The sequence below is a fragment of the Haliaeetus albicilla genome, chromosome 21 (genome assembly GCF_947461875.1).
Source record: "Haliaeetus albicilla chromosome 21, bHalAlb1.1, whole genome shotgun sequence".
In the NCBI taxonomy this organism is placed as follows: domain Eukaryota; kingdom Metazoa; phylum Chordata; class Aves; order Accipitriformes; family Accipitridae; genus Haliaeetus; species Haliaeetus albicilla.
The window spans coordinates 14884133-14901455 of NC_091503.1; the positions used below are offsets into that span (position 1 = coordinate 14884133).

The window sequence follows — 17323 nt, forward strand, 5'->3', positions numbered from 1 at the left end:
CTCATAACAGTGTAGTTCTGTAACTTGCATAAGGACTTTTATAGAGTCAAAAATGCCAACTTTTTGTAAAATACTGGCTGATCACTTTCTAACTTTTAAAGCAACTTAGCAGTTTCCTCATTAAGACTAAACAGAACCCAAAAGATCTCTTTGCATTGGAAATATCAGAGATGCTCAGCAAAAGAAAGGGATGGATATACCTGAAGTCCATCTTCCATTTACTTAATAAAGGTTTTCTTTTAAATGTTAGTAGATCCTAGGGAAATAAAGCACAGAGAAAAGCAGTTAAAAATCCTATTAGGATTAAAAACAGCGGGTGGTGCTAGAAACATGTAGGTTTAAAACTCCTGACAGAACTGGAAAACGCTCGTTTCACATTGTTGTAACTAGCTTTAGAGAGACAAGGAAGAAAAAAGAATAGGAAGTGTTATCAGACAGAAATAAGCAGTACATTAAACAGTCACTCAGATGAGTCCTGGAACATATGTTTAATAGAAGATGTGGATATCTTTTGTACGTTATGAGTAATACTTCAGATAACGCATATGACATCTCTTCTTTGCCATGATCACTATCTCAAGATGCTGTGACCTTTTGCGCTGCTCTTTCCCTACATTCCTCATGCAGAACACTGATCAGCACTTGCCGTTTCACACGGACCTGGTATTACAACATCATAAAGTGGCAATATTTCTGCTCATGTTCTTTCCATCTGAAGACAAAATTAAACAAAATACTGTTTTGCTGCTGCTACTGTAGAAAGAATTGTATGGGTAGGGTTTTTTTTTAGTTAGGATACAAAGCAATCAATTCCCATAAACCTCAAGGCACCAGGTGTTTGGCTATAACTTACAACAAGCTTCTGACTCCGTGCCTCTCCAGAGTCCCTGCAAAGACAAAACAGCACACGTTGCCCAGCCCAGCCCAGCCCATCACTATTTCTGAGGTTCCAGCCAGAGCCTGAACTGTTCTACAAGGTTCAGGAGTCTGAAACTTATCCAAAGAGCTTCACCAGGTCTGCTCTAGCACCAGCGACCACTGCTCTGAGAGGCTACTCCGAAGTCAAGCAGGGGAGCAACCAAATGAGACCTCCTTGCTCCCTGTCCTCCTGCTGTTGGAACACACACATCCGCAGTGGAAGAACCACGAGCCCTCCCTGGTGGGGTGACCAGGGTAGTCCTTGCCTGCTGGTGCCCGGCCATGGAGTATTCCTACTCCAAGCAGAGTCTCAGGCTTCAGTCCCCCTCTTTCAGTAGCACTTCTCCCATTTTGATCCTCCCTCAAAATTTTCCTGATTTTTCTCCATGGAGGACAAAAAAAGGGATCTGGAGAAGGAATAGCAACCTTTGATCATTAGTTCAGCTACATTAAGGGACGCAGGAGCAGAGCTGGTGGGAAAGGTTGCCACCATTGGCAATTGCAGCAACTGTTAGGAAATGAGGCATGTGAGGGGAACAGAAACCAGTATTTAAACTGTAATCGTGAGAAAATAAGTGAACCATCTGGAAAAATAAAATCAACCCAAGACATTGACTTCTCTTATTTCCTCCTCCCAAGACTTCATATCAGAATCTCTAAAAAGAAGATTAAAAAAAAGGAAAAAGAAAGGTCAATAGCCAAATAATGACAACAAACAAAGCATTAGCAGCACCACTATTTCAAAGCTTTCTTGATAACTAGGAAAATAATGTTACTGTTTTCCATATTTACTTGCAGTATTTTCTGCACGCAATAAATTTAAACTTGTACTTCACTTTATTTTGCTGCGCGAGAGGAAGCTACTGTCTATGCTGTTAACATAAAAATCATGGGAAATTTTAATCTGCAGTTGCCCAAATCACCACTCATCATGCCATTGGTTATATACTACTGAATCCAAACAGGTATTTACGTACACAATAACATAACATTAAGGATACATAAATTTTCACATAGCCTGAGCACTTACACAGCAATGTATGAGCTTTCCCCATACAGCTGAAGGTGGGGAGGGCTAATGTCAAATGTCTGCCATACCTCTCAGTGCTCCAGTTATTCTCTCCATACAACCTACCTAGAGCTGAGCTGGGAAAAGAAGAGGCACCTGACAGTACTAAAGCAAACTGAGCAGCCTGTGGCATGTTTGGAGCAATCATTCCTCCTTTGCTGTTGGAAAAAAAAGTAGTGGTATGTGGGGGGGGTGGATGGTTAATTAATACAGAAATTCTGGGTGGAGGTTCTTCTGGCTGTAGAAGCAAAGCAACCCACTCTTTATACCATCCTGTTACCGGCTTCTCCCAAAGAACTTCAGATAATTTGACTATACACACTATTTCTTGTCATATACTCTTTTCAGGTGGTGGGTTTTTTTTAGTCCTTCCAGAATAATTTTGTTTTTCATGAGTGTCTATCAAATTAATATGATGTCTGTCACAATATCTTGTCAGACTTTTAGGTGGAAAGCAGTATCCCTGTTATCCCTGTAAGTTGTACAGACAGACTTTCTTACAAATAGGAGTTGTGTAGTAGGCAGTGATGGTGTCATACTAGAGAAACCTCAGCTTGACAGTTCTTACGCTAATAAAGTCAAATTACTTCAGCTGTAAATTTCAAGTTCTGTCCTTTCAAGTTTCTTCACTTATACTGGGAAATGTGGAGTAACCATATCTGACACATTAATATCTTCCTTTGCAATTTGTGTCATCTTGAAAAAGCCTGCATCTGCTTCCACAACCATCCCATGTGAAAACTTCCACTTCCTCTCATTTGTATGCACCTCTTTCAAGATCCTCTACTACTAAATAAAACTAAAACAATTCAGAACATGGGCAGATGGAATTCAGTCTTCATTCAGAAGATGGAGAAGCAGAGACTGCCTTTATCAATTTTTGCCTGCTCAAATTTCAGTAACTGGTACATTTTCCAATATCTAGCAACTACGAAAGAAGGAAACACAGTTAAATGATTGAGTTTCTCCTTCGAGTTAAAACCAAAAGCCCACAGTTTTCATGACAGCAACCTTTACACCTTACAATCAACAAGTCAACTAATCTGCAGTAACTACTGCACGCAAAGCAGTCTGTACTTTCCCCACATAAGTTCATAGGCTCACTCTGTTAAGCCCTGCATTGCTATCACCTGCTAACATGCACCATGGCAGTAGGTTAGCACTAATCCAAGTTAGTAGGTCGCAGCAGGTTAGCAGTAGGTTAACACCAGCTTAGCAGCCAGAGCCATTTTATTTCTTCATGCAGAAAGAACCAACACACATATCTGTTTGGTAAAGCGACGCTACTGTTCATCAGGCTCCTGCAAAGATCTATTGCAACAAGCGCATGACCTCTTAAGACCAAAACCCAGGAGAGGCTAAGAAAGCCTTATCAGAACCAAGGTTATTCTCTAGAAATGAATATATTTGGTTCACTTGGGAAAATACAAGGATTTATTAACCATGGTAATAACATGGAGGTATTGATGACTCAGTAGACAGAACTCCAGTTTTCCTAAAAACCAAGAAAATAACTATCCCTCCCTGTTATTCCAACACAGTCCCTGGCAGTACCCCATTGTACTGTAGCTACCGTGGACTAACTAAAATGTATTGCCATCAGGTAATAGAAATGCTTCTAGTGTTATGGTGTTTCCAATGAATCTATCTAATATCTATCTAGCAGAAAAGATCAGTGCAAATACTCCATAACCAATTCACTTACTGCTGCTTTAATAAACAGAAAGACACGAAAGTCAAATTATTTCCTCCTTTACATGAGAACATTTCAATAGTTGTTCTAAACACAAGTTTGGTGCACAAATCCTTATCAGCTTTTACTATTTTACACTCCTACACTGTTTTGACATATAAAAACTAGAAGATAATGATGTGTCTGTTGGCAAATTGAAGTGCTGAATCACTGTTGTTTAGTCTAAGTGGCTCAGCTGTGCTTAATGTTTTTTTTTTTCAATATTAAAGAACAGCTAAGAATCAAAGATCTAGACTACCATTCACTGAGATCTGAAATGGTCCGCTTTTTGTGCTCTATAGAGGCACAGTTAATACCCTCTCATCACAGCTGCTGGGAGGGAAACTGGGATCACCTCCTGAAATCTCTGCAAGAGCTCTCTCTTTCCAGCAGACTTAAGTTAACTGGACATGGTGAATGACTAAAGCATGAAAGAATTTCCTGTACATCCTCAGTCCATGTAAGACATCTCTGCAAGCAATAAGATTTACAGACAGATATCCTCTGAAACACATTCGAAAGTTATAAACATGAATGTTAGCAGAAAAGTATAGAGCTGTGATACTCATACATGTGACATTTGCTGAGAATCACTCAAAGTTTATTGTAGTATTTGGAGAGCAACAAACTCAGATAGGTTCTTTATACATCCTTATCCAAGGTGACTTTAACAAAACAGTTATGAACAAATGCTCAAAATAGTTTTGCTGCTAATGGAGAAAGGAAAAAGCCATTTTTATTTGGCTTCGGGGGAAAAATCCTACTGACTGTATGGAGAGCAAGGAAGTGTACACTTTGATTTTAATGGCTTTTGGCAAGGTAGGTAGGTTTCTGACAAGGATACAACCAGCTGCTGGAGCTCCCATCCGCATTAGAAAACCCTCCAACACTCCTGCTAGTTCAGCTTAACCAGTGAAAGAAGATAGTAATTTGTCTGAAGCTGACTTTCTCTCCTGAATCCATGACACCTAGATACAATGGGGAAGGACAGAAAGAATACTGAACAAGCTATATGACAGTAATGAAGCAGTATTTGTCAACAGCTTGTCCTGTCCAAATCCAGAATTCTTTCGGATAATTCAGAATTAAACAAAATAGGTCTAAACACAAAGTAGCACACTGCTCTTAGTTTTGGCACTATTTCCAGCACCTACAACCTGACAAACTTACAGGTGTCCTGTAAAGACCCAGGCCAATTTACTCAATAAAAATCTGATGGTGACTTGGGTTTAGAGCTAAAGTTCTTGCATACATGCAAGACTTGCAAGTACATTTCTGTCACAGCAGCATTTACAGCTGCTCTATGAATAACAATGCTACTGAAAAGTTTAATCAATTTCCAACTGGTAACTTTCTCTTTAGATACCCTCTGTAATATACATTGCTCCTAGTTTTATCAGAGAAACAGATAAGCTTGTAGGTGTGACACACTACTAAGTCTTGCATAAGAAATAAAGCACTGAGAATGTTTGTCACTTTTAGAAATGAAAATTACACATGTTCCAAAGGACTTCAAATCATGTGTTACTAAAACACTGTAAAAAGCTTAAATCATAGCATTTAGAAGGTGACACCTATAGCAGCAGCAAGACAGAGGTCAGAGGCTCAGGTGGGATCGTGGAAGTTATTAGTGGGGATGCAACATATACAGAGTCATACTGGCTTCTGCTATCATTGAAGAGATTATGAAGAACTATTGGTCTGGGAAAGTGGCTGACAACCCAAATAACTTGGAAGTTCTTCCCCAGAATAAAAGTGTGTTTCATCTGGCATCCTACTGGCAATTAACAAAAACAACACAAAACCAACCAGAAAGATTCTTTTGTTTCAGAACTGGCTTGCTATATGTTTTAATGGTTGGCTTCTAAGGACCAAATTATTCAAGAATTATTGTGCATTCTACAAGTTATACACCTCTTGCACCATATTTTCAAAATAAATATTACCAGAGCACCTTACTACAAAAACAGTAGCCACTTTTTTGGAGGGCCAAAGAGTCAGCAAAGAATCCATACAACACAATCTAATCCTGAAGAAATAATTTTTATTCCCAATTAAAAATGGAATCCTCTCTACTCAGCACTGGTGAGGCCACACCTGAATTACTGTGTTCAGTTCTGAGCTCCCCAATACAAGAGAGACACAGACATACATGATCTGTTCTAGGACACTGAGAAAATATGAAGACTACGTTTGCTATTGAACAGTGACTGTTTAAATTCCCAGCTGGCAGGCTCACTCTGTAAGTCAATCTACATTCAAGGACAAAACCGAGACTGCCATGAATGTACACATCCAGTCTTTGCAGCCACAAAGTCCACTCAAAGATCAATCTGCAGGATCATGACAGAAAAAAAAAAAAAAATCCCCCAAACTACTGAGTGCCTAAATTAGTAAAAATCTCTCACTGAGCAAAGTACACTCTTCGAAATCATAACACTTGCTAAAAGCAAAGTTCCCCCCTCTGCCATTGCTCAGACAATCACAGACCAGGCTGGGATGAAGGATGGGTGTGCATACCCTCTGCCATAAGGAAAGATGTTCATCTGCAAGCTACCCTAGATACAGATTAAATGTGTGAAATATCAAGAATTACATCAGGACCTACAAGGGACAACTTTTGTGTGGCTTCCTTCTCCAGCTTAACCTTATTTTTGGCAGAGCAATAAGGGAAGGGGGAAACGGGAAGGGGGAAACGGGAAGGGGGAAACCCTTTCCCTCTGGGGAGTCAGATGCCAACAGAAGACAACACTTTTGTGAGCAGATCAAAAGCTCACATATTCAGCATATTCACACAGGAGGAAATTTTTGGTTTTGGGGGTGGGTGTTTGTAATTTGTTTGGTTTTAAACGTGGCTTTGCACTACCACAGTGAAAAAGCTATTATGAACTATGCAGTCAGATAGCACTGAGGGCAAAGTTGTGTTTACTTCTTTCTAAACCAACACAGTGATAATTTCCATTTAATTTTTGATTAAAATAGACTTCATTCACTGACTGGATCACAGAAGTTTCTACCTGGAGTACTCTACATTATCAGAAAAATGTAGCTTTCATACACACAGCAAAACAACAACATGACAAAACATTACACAAGTTCTCTCTGGATTTCAGCACAAATGAAATCTGTCTACCTACTGAATTTACTGCTATCTAGTGCTGTTATCCTTTCTGTAGGTATTTAGGTCAACGTGAAAAGTCAGTAGCTTATGAACAAAATAATGAAGTTATTAGCTCACTGATAATAGTTATGGTCTCCCTTCTGTAGCTGGCTAACCTGCATTACTTAACACTGTCATATTAAAAGCACTAGCTGATAAAATACTATTCTGACAATTTTAAGAGTGATTTTTTTTCTTTAGTATCATTGCTTTCAGAGATAAGAGACTACTGCCAGGATAACGTAAAAACCAGGATGTTGACAAATTATCAAGTTGTTAGGTATTAATCACTGTCAGAGCTCTCCAAAGCCAAATAGCACCGCTTACTCACTGACTTAAAGCCTGAGTTTTGATGGAAGAAAGAAGCCTTCCAGAACCCATTCCAAGAGAGCTTTTGCTTCCTCTTTTCTGGTGGACCATCTAGTGCTGAATTACTTGGCAATGGTTTCTGTTTCTCTGTGAAATAAAGAATGGTTTAACAAGACCTTTAAAATCTTAGCTCACAGTTTTTGCTGGAGTTCTGATTACAGTCTAAATTTTATTATAATGAACTTCAAGGGAACTTGAAAAATGCTCGCTGTAATCAGTGGGTTCATCACAATAGAAAGGCTCAACCATTTACTACATCAGAATAATGAAGAAACTTCCAATGTGAACTGAGTATCAATATATAATAGTTTTAGGCAGATTATTTCACATTGATCAACATTTAAATTATTCTTTTAAAATAGAACAGTCAGGAAATAGGAAAAAAAATCACAAATATTCTTATGCTAAATACAACAACAAAGTGGAAAAAAGAAAAGACTGACATAAGTGTTTCAATCTTTTGTATGTGTTCACTCTAACAAAGATAACTACCAGTGTGTATTGGGTTTGCATGGCAAGGTTTTGGTAGTGGAGGGGGGGCTACAGAGGTGGCTTCTATGAGAAGCTGCTAGAAGCTTCCCCTATGTCCGACAGAGCCAATGCCAGCCAGCTCCAAGATGGACCCGCTGCTGGCCAAGGCTGAGCCCACCAGCGCCGGTGGTAGCGCCTCTGGGATGACATATTTAGGAAGGGGAAAAAAAGTTGCTGCAGCACAGAAACTGCAGCCAGAGAGACGAGTGACAATATGTGAGAGAAACAACCCTGCAGACGCCCAGGTCAGTGCAGAAGGAGGAGGTGCTCCAGGCACCTGAGCAGAGATTCCCTTGCAGCCCGTGGGGAAGACCATGGTGAGGCAGGCTGTCCCCCTGCAGCCCAGGGAGGTCCACGGTGAAGCAGATCTCCACCTGCAGCCCGGGGAGGACCCCACGCCAGAGCAGGGGGATGCGCAAAGGAGGCTGTGACCCTGTGGGAAGCCCGTGCAGGAGCAGGCTCCTGGCAGGACCTGTGGCCCCATGGAGAGAGGAGCCCACGCTGGAGCAGGTTTTCTGGCAGGACTTGTGGCCCTGGGAGGGATCCATGCTGGAGCAGTCTGTGCCTGAAGGACTGCACCCCATGGAAGGGACCCAGGCTGGAGGAGTTTGTGAAGAACTGCAGCCCATGGGAAGGACCCACACTGGAGAAGTTTGTGAAGGACTGTCTCCCGTGGGAGGGACCCCACACTGGAACAGGGGAAGAGTGTGAGGAGTCCTGCCCCTGAAGGGGAAAAAGGAGCTGCAGAGACAACATGGGATGAACTGACTGCAATCCCCATTCCCCATCCCTCTGCACTGCTCAAGGGGAGGAGGTAGAGAATGAGGGAGTGAAGTTGTGCCCGGGCAGAAGGAAGGGGTCAAGGGAAGGTGTTTTAAGATTTGGTTTTATTTCTCGTTACCCTACTCTGATTGGATTGTTAATAAATTAAGTTAATTTTCCCCAAGTCGAGCCTGCTTTGCCCGTGACGGTAGTTGGTTGAGTGATCTCTCCCTGTCCTTATCTTGACCTGCAAGCCTTTCTTTATATTGCCTCTTAGAATGGTATTATTCAAAGACAGTATTTGCTACTGTAGCAAAAGCTCAAAATTGATTCCTAGCACCATATTAAATTAAGAAAACCAAACCTCAAACATTTGAAAATGTACTTACATTCTCCTTGAGAAACTCATAACTAACTTCTGATGGGGAGAGAAATCTTAAAAAGCAAGGGCAGAAAGAAACTGTAGTTCTTCATGTCAAGTGGGAGCTACTTGAGAGCTTACTTTGGAAAGAATGGCTGTTCAAGCCCAGCAAAATTCAACGACAAAAAGTGTAGTTAACCACCACCTTATTTGCATTCACATTATCAGATTCTTTTGAACTCGGCAGCAAAGCTGCTACAGAACCACCTACTGATCACTGACTTAAGCAGACAAAGCTGACAAGGTCACGCTGACTTCAATGAATAGTTGCTTCAAAGCAAATTAACTACAACAGAAAGCTGTGTTCTAAGCCAGTCTATCTTCAAGACTTCCAGACACCTTGGCTTGATATTAGCTGTGAACTGTCAAATCCAGCTCAATTACATACAGTTAGTGAGCTCGCTGCTCTGGATTTCATTTCGTTGATTTTAACTGCTGCACATATTTCTGTTCAAAATATTTTAAGAGGGTGCTTAAATAAGGACATAAGTTTATTAAGATGCTTTTCTGGACACCTGTTCAATCATTTCACCACTACCTTTCAGTTTTTTGAGTCATATTGGTAAACCAGCATGTGCAAACAAGAGATAGTAACTCATGCCATTAACATTACTATTTGCAGAAAAGGCCTCCCATTAAGAGATTTAATTGTTCATTTTCCATTGACTAGTTAGTCTCAGTATTCAAAAGACAGTGGATTAATTTAATGGCTATGTTTCAGAATCCCAACCCTTAAGAAAAAGAGAAATTCAAGATTCATCAGTGGTATGAAACCCTTTCTGAAAGACTCTGAAAGAGTGACTTACAGTCACAAAGTTAGGGGAAGCTGATTTTACCAGTATTTTGCAAAAAGTTACTACAAAAGTCAAAACAGGCAAGGTTTCCTTTCTCGAAGGAAGGCTTTTTTTTTTTTTTTTTAAAATATAGATAATGAGAAAATTATTACTACTTAAAAGGTAAGGGAAATACGACAAGCTCTCTAACTTTTTATTGACCTGCCCTAAGACAGAAAAGATGAAGCTTGGGGAAAAAAAAAAAAAAAAGATTTAAAATCAAACAGTTATGTGCTCTGCTTGCTTTTCTGGTGGTCAGGCAAGGATCTGTAGTCCACAGTCAGTCAAAGGTTGGGCAAGACAACTTTGCTAACAAGCATCAACTAGAACTAGAGGCCTGACCTACTGAAGGGAAGTTTAAAAAGATAAGCACAGTTATCTTGAGCAGGAGGAGCAGAGCAGAGTACCTGAGACCTACAGAATCTAGCATAAGCCAAGCAGAGCTGATAAACAGAAAACCATCACAAACACACAAAAAAAAAATGTTGCCTGGCTGATAGGGAATAGCAAACAGCTGAGCAAGGCAAGCTAGTACAGCCTGAGACATAGCACTGAGAGGCATGACTTAAGAGACTCAGAAACCAAAATATAAGAGCCCATGTAAGACAGCAACAGGGAGTAAAAAGCATACTCCACAGGGCATCCCTGGGGTAGGATCAGGGTATACTTTTTTTTCTGTGGATAAAACACAACCCCGTACATGGACACATTTCCTATGTCAACGTGCCAGGATGCATTCCCATCCAACAGCTAGCAGGTGGGGAAGTAGGTGGGCAGACATTCAGGAGGTTGCAGGATACCTGCTGCCTATACCACATTCAGATCAGGAGGGAAACCATACCCAACTCAGGCAAGACCTAACATCTGGGCAGAAGTTTGAGGCATAAAAGCAACTTCTACTGCCATCACCATGGGGTTTGGTACAGACCCACAGAAGACTCAAGAGTGTTAGCAAACAGGGTTTTTAAGAATATAGTCTGATATATTACTTAAAAGCAACACTACAAAAATCTAGTCTTCCTCTTTGTAAAAGGGGATTGGATTGAGGGTGACAGTGGACAGTAGGAAAGAGAAGGAAAGCAGCTGCTCTAATACAGAAACAGGGCCTGGCAGTGGGAAAGTGGATGAGAAGTGAAGAGGCAATATTGTCCTTTTTGCCCAGCCAGCATGAGAATACCAGAAAAGCTACTAAAATGTCTATGTCTGTATTCAACCACAGCTATCTGAAGAGGACTGACAGAAAGGACTAGGTATTTCCCACTACAGGGATACAAGGCAGACTCCTTCTGAGGCCAATTAGCTCCTCATGGACAAACCTGGAAAAAAGAAACAGGACAGAGGAAGGGATACCACCAAACTTACTGGTCACCTCCAGGATGATAGTAGCCTCAAAGAGGTTTTCCACAAGGCAAGGCTTACATGCGCTCTGGGTGTGCTGACATCTGCAATTACCCCCAAATGCAGGAAACTATTGCGTATCTGTAGCAGTGGAAGACTGTATTTACATCCTCCTCACATATTAAAAACAAGCAAACAAAAACTTATGATGCAGTCGATAGAACATTAACAGCAATAAAGAAGTATTTTCAGGGGAAGACCTGGAATACTGAGCGTCTTCTCACTGAGAGAGGCCCCAGAGCACAGCCATTTGATGAAGCCAAAAAATCTCTCAGCTGCAAGAGATCAGTTCTTCCTCCACCCTCAACAGAGGAGTTTCCTCATAACATACACAGTTCCAGGGCAAAGACAAACCCCCTAGGCCTTTTCCCAGGACCTTACATCTGACTGGCTTAGTTAACACGGTGGGAGGGAAGGCAGAAAAGAGCTGTAAGGTCTGCAGAGAGAGGAAAAGGAGGAGATGCAAGGGTTATAATGTCCTGCTTTGCTGTAAATGTATGAATGGGCCCTTGATACAATGACCAAAGAATGCAACTGCACTACTAAGTGAAGCATAAGCAATTCAGGGAGTAGGTTCAATTAATTCCCAGACAGAAGTAGAAACAGGCTGCACAGACTGAATAAGGACTGTTGCACATTGTGCTAGGACTTAATAGCACCTGAGCTCCTGCCACGTGGGTGGGCTGTAAACGTGCAGATGTCTTGTCATGAGATGATGCAGGGAAGCCAAGATGATATTTGGGACATTGCTCAAGGGCCAGAATGGAAGTGAACTTGAACCCTTAAGACTGCTGCCTCCCAAGCTGAAGAGCAGATACTGTAGTAAAGACAGATTTACTGTAAGCAGGAAGTATTCCAGGCACAGGCAAAGACCAACAAGGCCACATAAACTAGCACAAACCAACAGCTTAACAGAAAATGAACTGGTTTTCAATCCACTTTAAATAAAGACCAGCACTTAATAGTGCTCCTCTGAAAAAGGCTCTTCAGAGCTGCTAAGAAAAAAAAGAGTAGCTCATGGAAAAATTGGTCTTTGATAAGATCTGACCTCCTTTAAAGTTGCTGAGGTAACTGTACCAAGGAACACACCAAGAAGTTAGGGTGTGACTATGTTACCATCTTAGTTTGGACCAGGACAGCGTTCTTGGAGCGAGCTTCTAAGCTGTTGCCAACTCCATGCCCCTGGTTTGTGCTGCAGAGCTGTCTTGGCACATGCAAGTTAGAACCCTTCTAGATTACATAAAACTGGGAGAGGTCCTCCAGCTGCTGAGAGGCATTCAGTGTTGGGATCATACTACAACTAGTCTGAAGGAAACCCTCAAAACCAGGACAGCATGGATGCAGGTTTCCCTGCAGCAAATGTCCTGTGCCCAGTCGTCTGACCTACCATAAATGCAGATACAGCCTCACAGCAGTGGAGTTGTGGGGCCTCCAATCTCAAACAGCCAAATGCAAAGACTGTCGAATGGGTACAGTCCCAGTAAGACTCTTCTGAATGGGCATTTGTATCAGCGTCCCCCCTCCTCAGACAATTTCAAACTTCGACAAATTACATATTGCGACAGGGCAGGACAAGAAGTGGGAGAAGAGCCTGTGGAACTCACAACTCCATGTCTGAAAGGATTAGGAATGTCCTGCTTAGGGAAAAAAAAACCAAACCAATAACATAAGAAGAATTCTTGCATTTTGCTCTTATACTTGCATAAGTCTTCCTCTCCCAGTGCTCCAAGGATATGCCTCTTTTTTTCTGAGTTTAGGCTGCAAAAAAAGTTTCCTAAATTCAATGGTGCAGCAAGGCTGCCAGTGTCTTTGATAAAAGTCTGCTAGTATACTACCGATATAGAAAATAAAGCTTGCACCTGTCTGGCGTTCCACCATTGGAAAAATTGCACCATTTTTCTGCATTATATCTGACTATACACTAAAAACATTAACCCATTATTAATATTGTTTATGACCTTATTTCACATACAGAATCTTGCTGTTTCAAATACATCTGACTCCACTAGCCTAATGTTGTCCATCAGGCTAGTCTTTTGCATGTTTTCTAATTTAGAATTGCTTTCCCTTCCCTCATTGTAACAATGTAGCTATATGAAATTAATATTATTTATCTGTAGAAAGCTTGCCTAAAGAGTTCTTTTTCTGAAATGAGGGCAGAAGTCACGCTCATCAAACAATTTGCATTCCCTTTGTTTCTCCCTGTATCTTAAGATGTTCATGTACATACTTCAAATACTTTCTCACAAAGCTTTGGGAGAAAAACGTTACAATTTAATGCATAAATGACTACAGTTTTCTGGTCAAGATGCACTGTGCCTAATGGAGATACTTGAGTAAAAGCATTTCACTTATGAAAGTATACATTGTAACAGTCAAATTTGCATGTTAACAATCAGAGTATCACAGGTCTTTAATCTACTGGTATGATGATGCCTGCTTCACTATTCTACTTAGGAACTTGCTTACCTAGTATACTTATGTCCTGGTTTCAGCTGGGATGTAGTTAACTGTCTTCCTAGTAGCTGGTACAGTGCTGTGTTTTGAGTTCAGTATGTGAAGAATGTTGATAACACTGATGTTTTCAGTTGTTGCTCAGTAGTGTTTAGACTACAGTCAAGGATTTTTCAGCTTCTCATGCCCAGCTAGGGCACCTGACCCAAACTGGCCAACAGTGTATTCCATACCATGGGACGTCCCATCTAGTTTAGGAACTGGGAAGTGGGGGGGGAGGGATTTCGCGGCTCGGGGACTGGCTGGGTGTCGGTCGGCGGGTGGTGAGCAATTGCCCTGCGCATCATTTGTACATTTCAATCCTTTTATTACTACTGTTGTCATTTTATTAGTGTTATCATTATCATTATTAGTCTCTTCTTTTCTGTTCTATTAAATCGTTCTTATCTCAACCCAGGAGTTTTACTTCTTTTCCTGATTTTCTCCCCCATCCCACTGGATGGGGGGGGAGTGAGTGAGCGGCTGCGTGGTGCTTAGTTGCTGGCTGGGGTTAAACCACGACAACTTAACACACCAAATGCTTTTCTTTGAGTATTTATTAAGCTATTTTTGATAGGAAGAGGAAATTTTACAAATTGACATACTTCGCGATTCTTATTCATACACAAGCAATTTTACAGTGGAATTTCCAATTTAACCATTTTCAATAAAAATGTCTATCCCATAATTCTAAGTCTACTTGCAAATCAAGGCATTCTTTCTGCTTTCCGCAGCCCAACTAAGGCTGAAGGTGCACAGCTGCCGCAGCACACGCTACTGCGTGTGACGCTTTATTTGGAAACAGCTTAAAAGCAGTATGAAATAAAAGCACACCCCAGGAGACAGTACATCACTGTTTGGAAAGCCGGAGTAGTCTCAGCAAGAGGCCTTAATTAGTTGGACACACAATTAAGCTTGTTTTTGTGGGACTGATGAGGGGGAAAAACCCCCACAAGAAAACACAGAATCACACATTCTTCTCTGTATTTCAGTACGGTTTCAGATGCCTTACCCCCAGCCAAACCAACAGTTTCTTTGGCGGTTAAATGTTTGCCTCAGGAGACAGAAACACGGGGGTACAGGCCCCGTTTGCAGAAGGCATCGAACGCAGGTTTCCCACTCCCACACTGCGTTCAGACACGCAAGAGGTGGTCGGTATGGCTGGAAGCGTCCCCAACTCAAACAGAAAGCGATCCCCCCCCCGTCCTAGGGTGAAAACAATTAACCACGTCCGCACGGGCCGCGCAGAGAAAGCTCACCCGGTTCATCCAAGCGCACAGGCAGGAGAGCACCTGCCGGACCCCCGCGGGAGGGAGCTGGGACGGCCCAGGCCTGAGGAGAAGGCCGGGCGTCCCGCAGCCCCACGGCACTTACACCCCCGGCCCGGCCGCTGCCTGCCCCCGGCTCCCCTCGCTCCCCCCCCCCCCCCGACCCCTGTGAGGGGGCAGCCGCGGAGGAGGTAGGACGGCGGTGGGGGGAAGGCCACCCGCGCCCGCTGCTTGACCACTCACCCCGGGAGCGCGGCGGGGAGAGAGCGGCTCAGCGGAGCGGTCCCTGCCCGGGGCAGGACGGCGCCAGCCCGCCACGGGGACGATCGGGGCTCACCTTATTTCGCAGAGCGGCCGCCAGCACAACCTCCGGACGAAGGTCAGGGCCGGGGCCGCCATGACGGGGGGAGGGAGGACAAGGAGAAGGAGGAGGAGGAGGAGGAGGAGGCGGCGGCGGCGGCGGCTAAACCCCGCCCCGCCGGGTCCACGGCGCCCTCGGCTGAGGAGATGGCAGCCGCCCACTCCCTCCCCGGGGAGGTCATCGCCTCCAGCGCCGCGGGGAGGGCGGGCTTGGCTTCGCCGGGAGCCGCTGAGGGGCAGCGGCGGGGCCGGGGCGGGCTTGGCGGGAACCCTGTGGCGGCGGCGGTGTGGGAGCGGCCGGGGGGCAAATCCTCTCTCCCGTCGCTACCAGCCACCGCGCACAGCCGTGTGGCAGTGGTCTGAAGCCATACCCTAGAAAATGCGCGTCGGGGTCAGAAATTAAACAGGCTGTCGTGCAAACTTGGCGGGCTAGGGCGGTCTGCGGAAGGTGGACGGAGGTGAAACCAGAAGCCCCTCCGTGGGGAAAGGTCCTGGACTCGGCTTAGCGCCCCCCCAAGTGCCTTCTAACGGGCATCCCGTTATTAATCAGGGCCATTACTTGTATTATCTTTCTATTTTTGCATGCTAGGTAGCTCTTAAAAATGTTTGCGTCGTTGTTTTTCCACACGAATCACCTGGCGGGCTGCTGAGCAGCCCCGTGCCTGTACCTCAGCCGGGTTGGCTCTGTGTGAGGAGGAATAAACGCTAGCGTCGGCCCCACCGAACTTAAAAGATACTGCTATTTATTGATAAGCTTTTGCTCTTTCACCTTCGGCTCCTGAGGGTGTATTTAATTTTTCCTTGCTGATTTATCTGCCCTGTGAAAGACGTTTCTGTGTTTGGTTAGGTGCTGGGAAGATCTTCGTGATTTGGATACTCAGCTCTGTCAGTCTCCTTTCAAAACACAGCCAATAAAATCACCTTTTAGTCCCGTGGGTTTTGTTTGTTGGTTGGTTGGTTGGTTTGGTTGGGTTGGGTTTTTTTGTTTGTTGGTTTTTGGTTTTTTTCCCCTCTCCCCAAAAGTAAATGCATTTAAGGCTTTGGGTTCTCCCTCAAGGATAAATGTTTCAAAGCCGTTAATGAACTGTGGTGTTCTCCTTTCTTAAATGCTTGATTACAGTTTTCCAAAAGTGTACTTAACCCTTAGAAACTAGCAATTAGGACAGCACTTTTTTAAAATCATGCTCCAAATGTTGTGATGTGTGACCCAGGTCAAATCACATGTAGCTGACTTTTTCAAACATAGCCTTGGGTTTCAAGTACGGGTGTTCTTTGAACTTGATACATCTTGGATTTTACTTATGATTACAGATCCAAAAGCCTAGTGTTTCTTGATTTCAGACACAAACTTTACTGGTTTGCACCTCTAGCTGACCAGCTTAAAGTAGGTATTCATTTGTTTTTTCAGCCTCTCAGTGGCAATTTCCTTCTCTGCTAAACAGGGCTGTGGCGTGAAGTTAATTCACATTTGTAGAAGATTTTGAAAGCACCCTTCCAAAGGAGTTGTAGTAAATGCTGTTGTTGATCTATATCCTTACTTAGCCCTGATCAAGCAAAAGTCATGGCTTTTAAGTATGTACCTTGTTAGACAGAAACAGTATTTTGAATGCATAAATCCAAACTATGGGCTAAATTTTACTCTGAGATATAGGAATGAGGCTTTCTGTGAATAAGAAAGAGGATAAATTGGCTCTAAAAGGCTAGCATTTGTTTTGTCAAATAGTAACACTTTTTTACTGAAACCTTATGCACACGACAATTTTAGTCTTGTAGTTATAAAAGGTCAGAAAAATCATTACAGATATGTAATATAATGAACATCAGTTAAAAGTTTACTGTAGTAGTATTGTTAGCACTAATGTAATGAATCTAGAGAGGACTCCCTAGAGAACTCATTTAGTAAGTTGCTTCACATTTATTGTTTGACAAACAAGTGCCTAATGACAATGCCCTCTCTAGCATTTTATTGTTAATGGTAAGATGAGGGGGTTTCCTGCCTGCATTTTTAT

At 42.8% G+C, this 17323-nt stretch overlaps 1 protein-coding gene across 9 annotated transcripts in view; it reads right to left on the bottom strand.

Moving 5' to 3' along the window:
* The window catches only part of ECI2 (enoyl-CoA delta isomerase 2), a 33568-nt gene extending 18107 nt beyond the window's left edge, over positions 1 to 15461 (bottom strand). For 2 of the 9 annotated variants that reach the window (XM_069809009.1, XM_069809008.1), the window contains exons 1-2: positions 15292 to 15439; positions 201 to 256 (exon numbers count right to left, since the gene is read on the bottom strand). In XM_069809009.1, the coding sequence (XP_069665110.1) occupies positions 201 to 211 (11 nt within the window). In that variant the 5' untranslated portion in view covers positions 212 to 256; positions 15292 to 15439. Of the gene's footprint in view, positions 1 to 200; positions 257 to 7210; positions 7336 to 15291 lie in introns of all 9 variants that reach the window. The other 7 variants (XM_069809011.1, XM_069809010.1, XM_069809005.1 and 4 more) reach the window with 5 other exon arrangements.
* Between the last annotated feature and the right edge of the window lie 1862 nt (positions 15462 to 17323).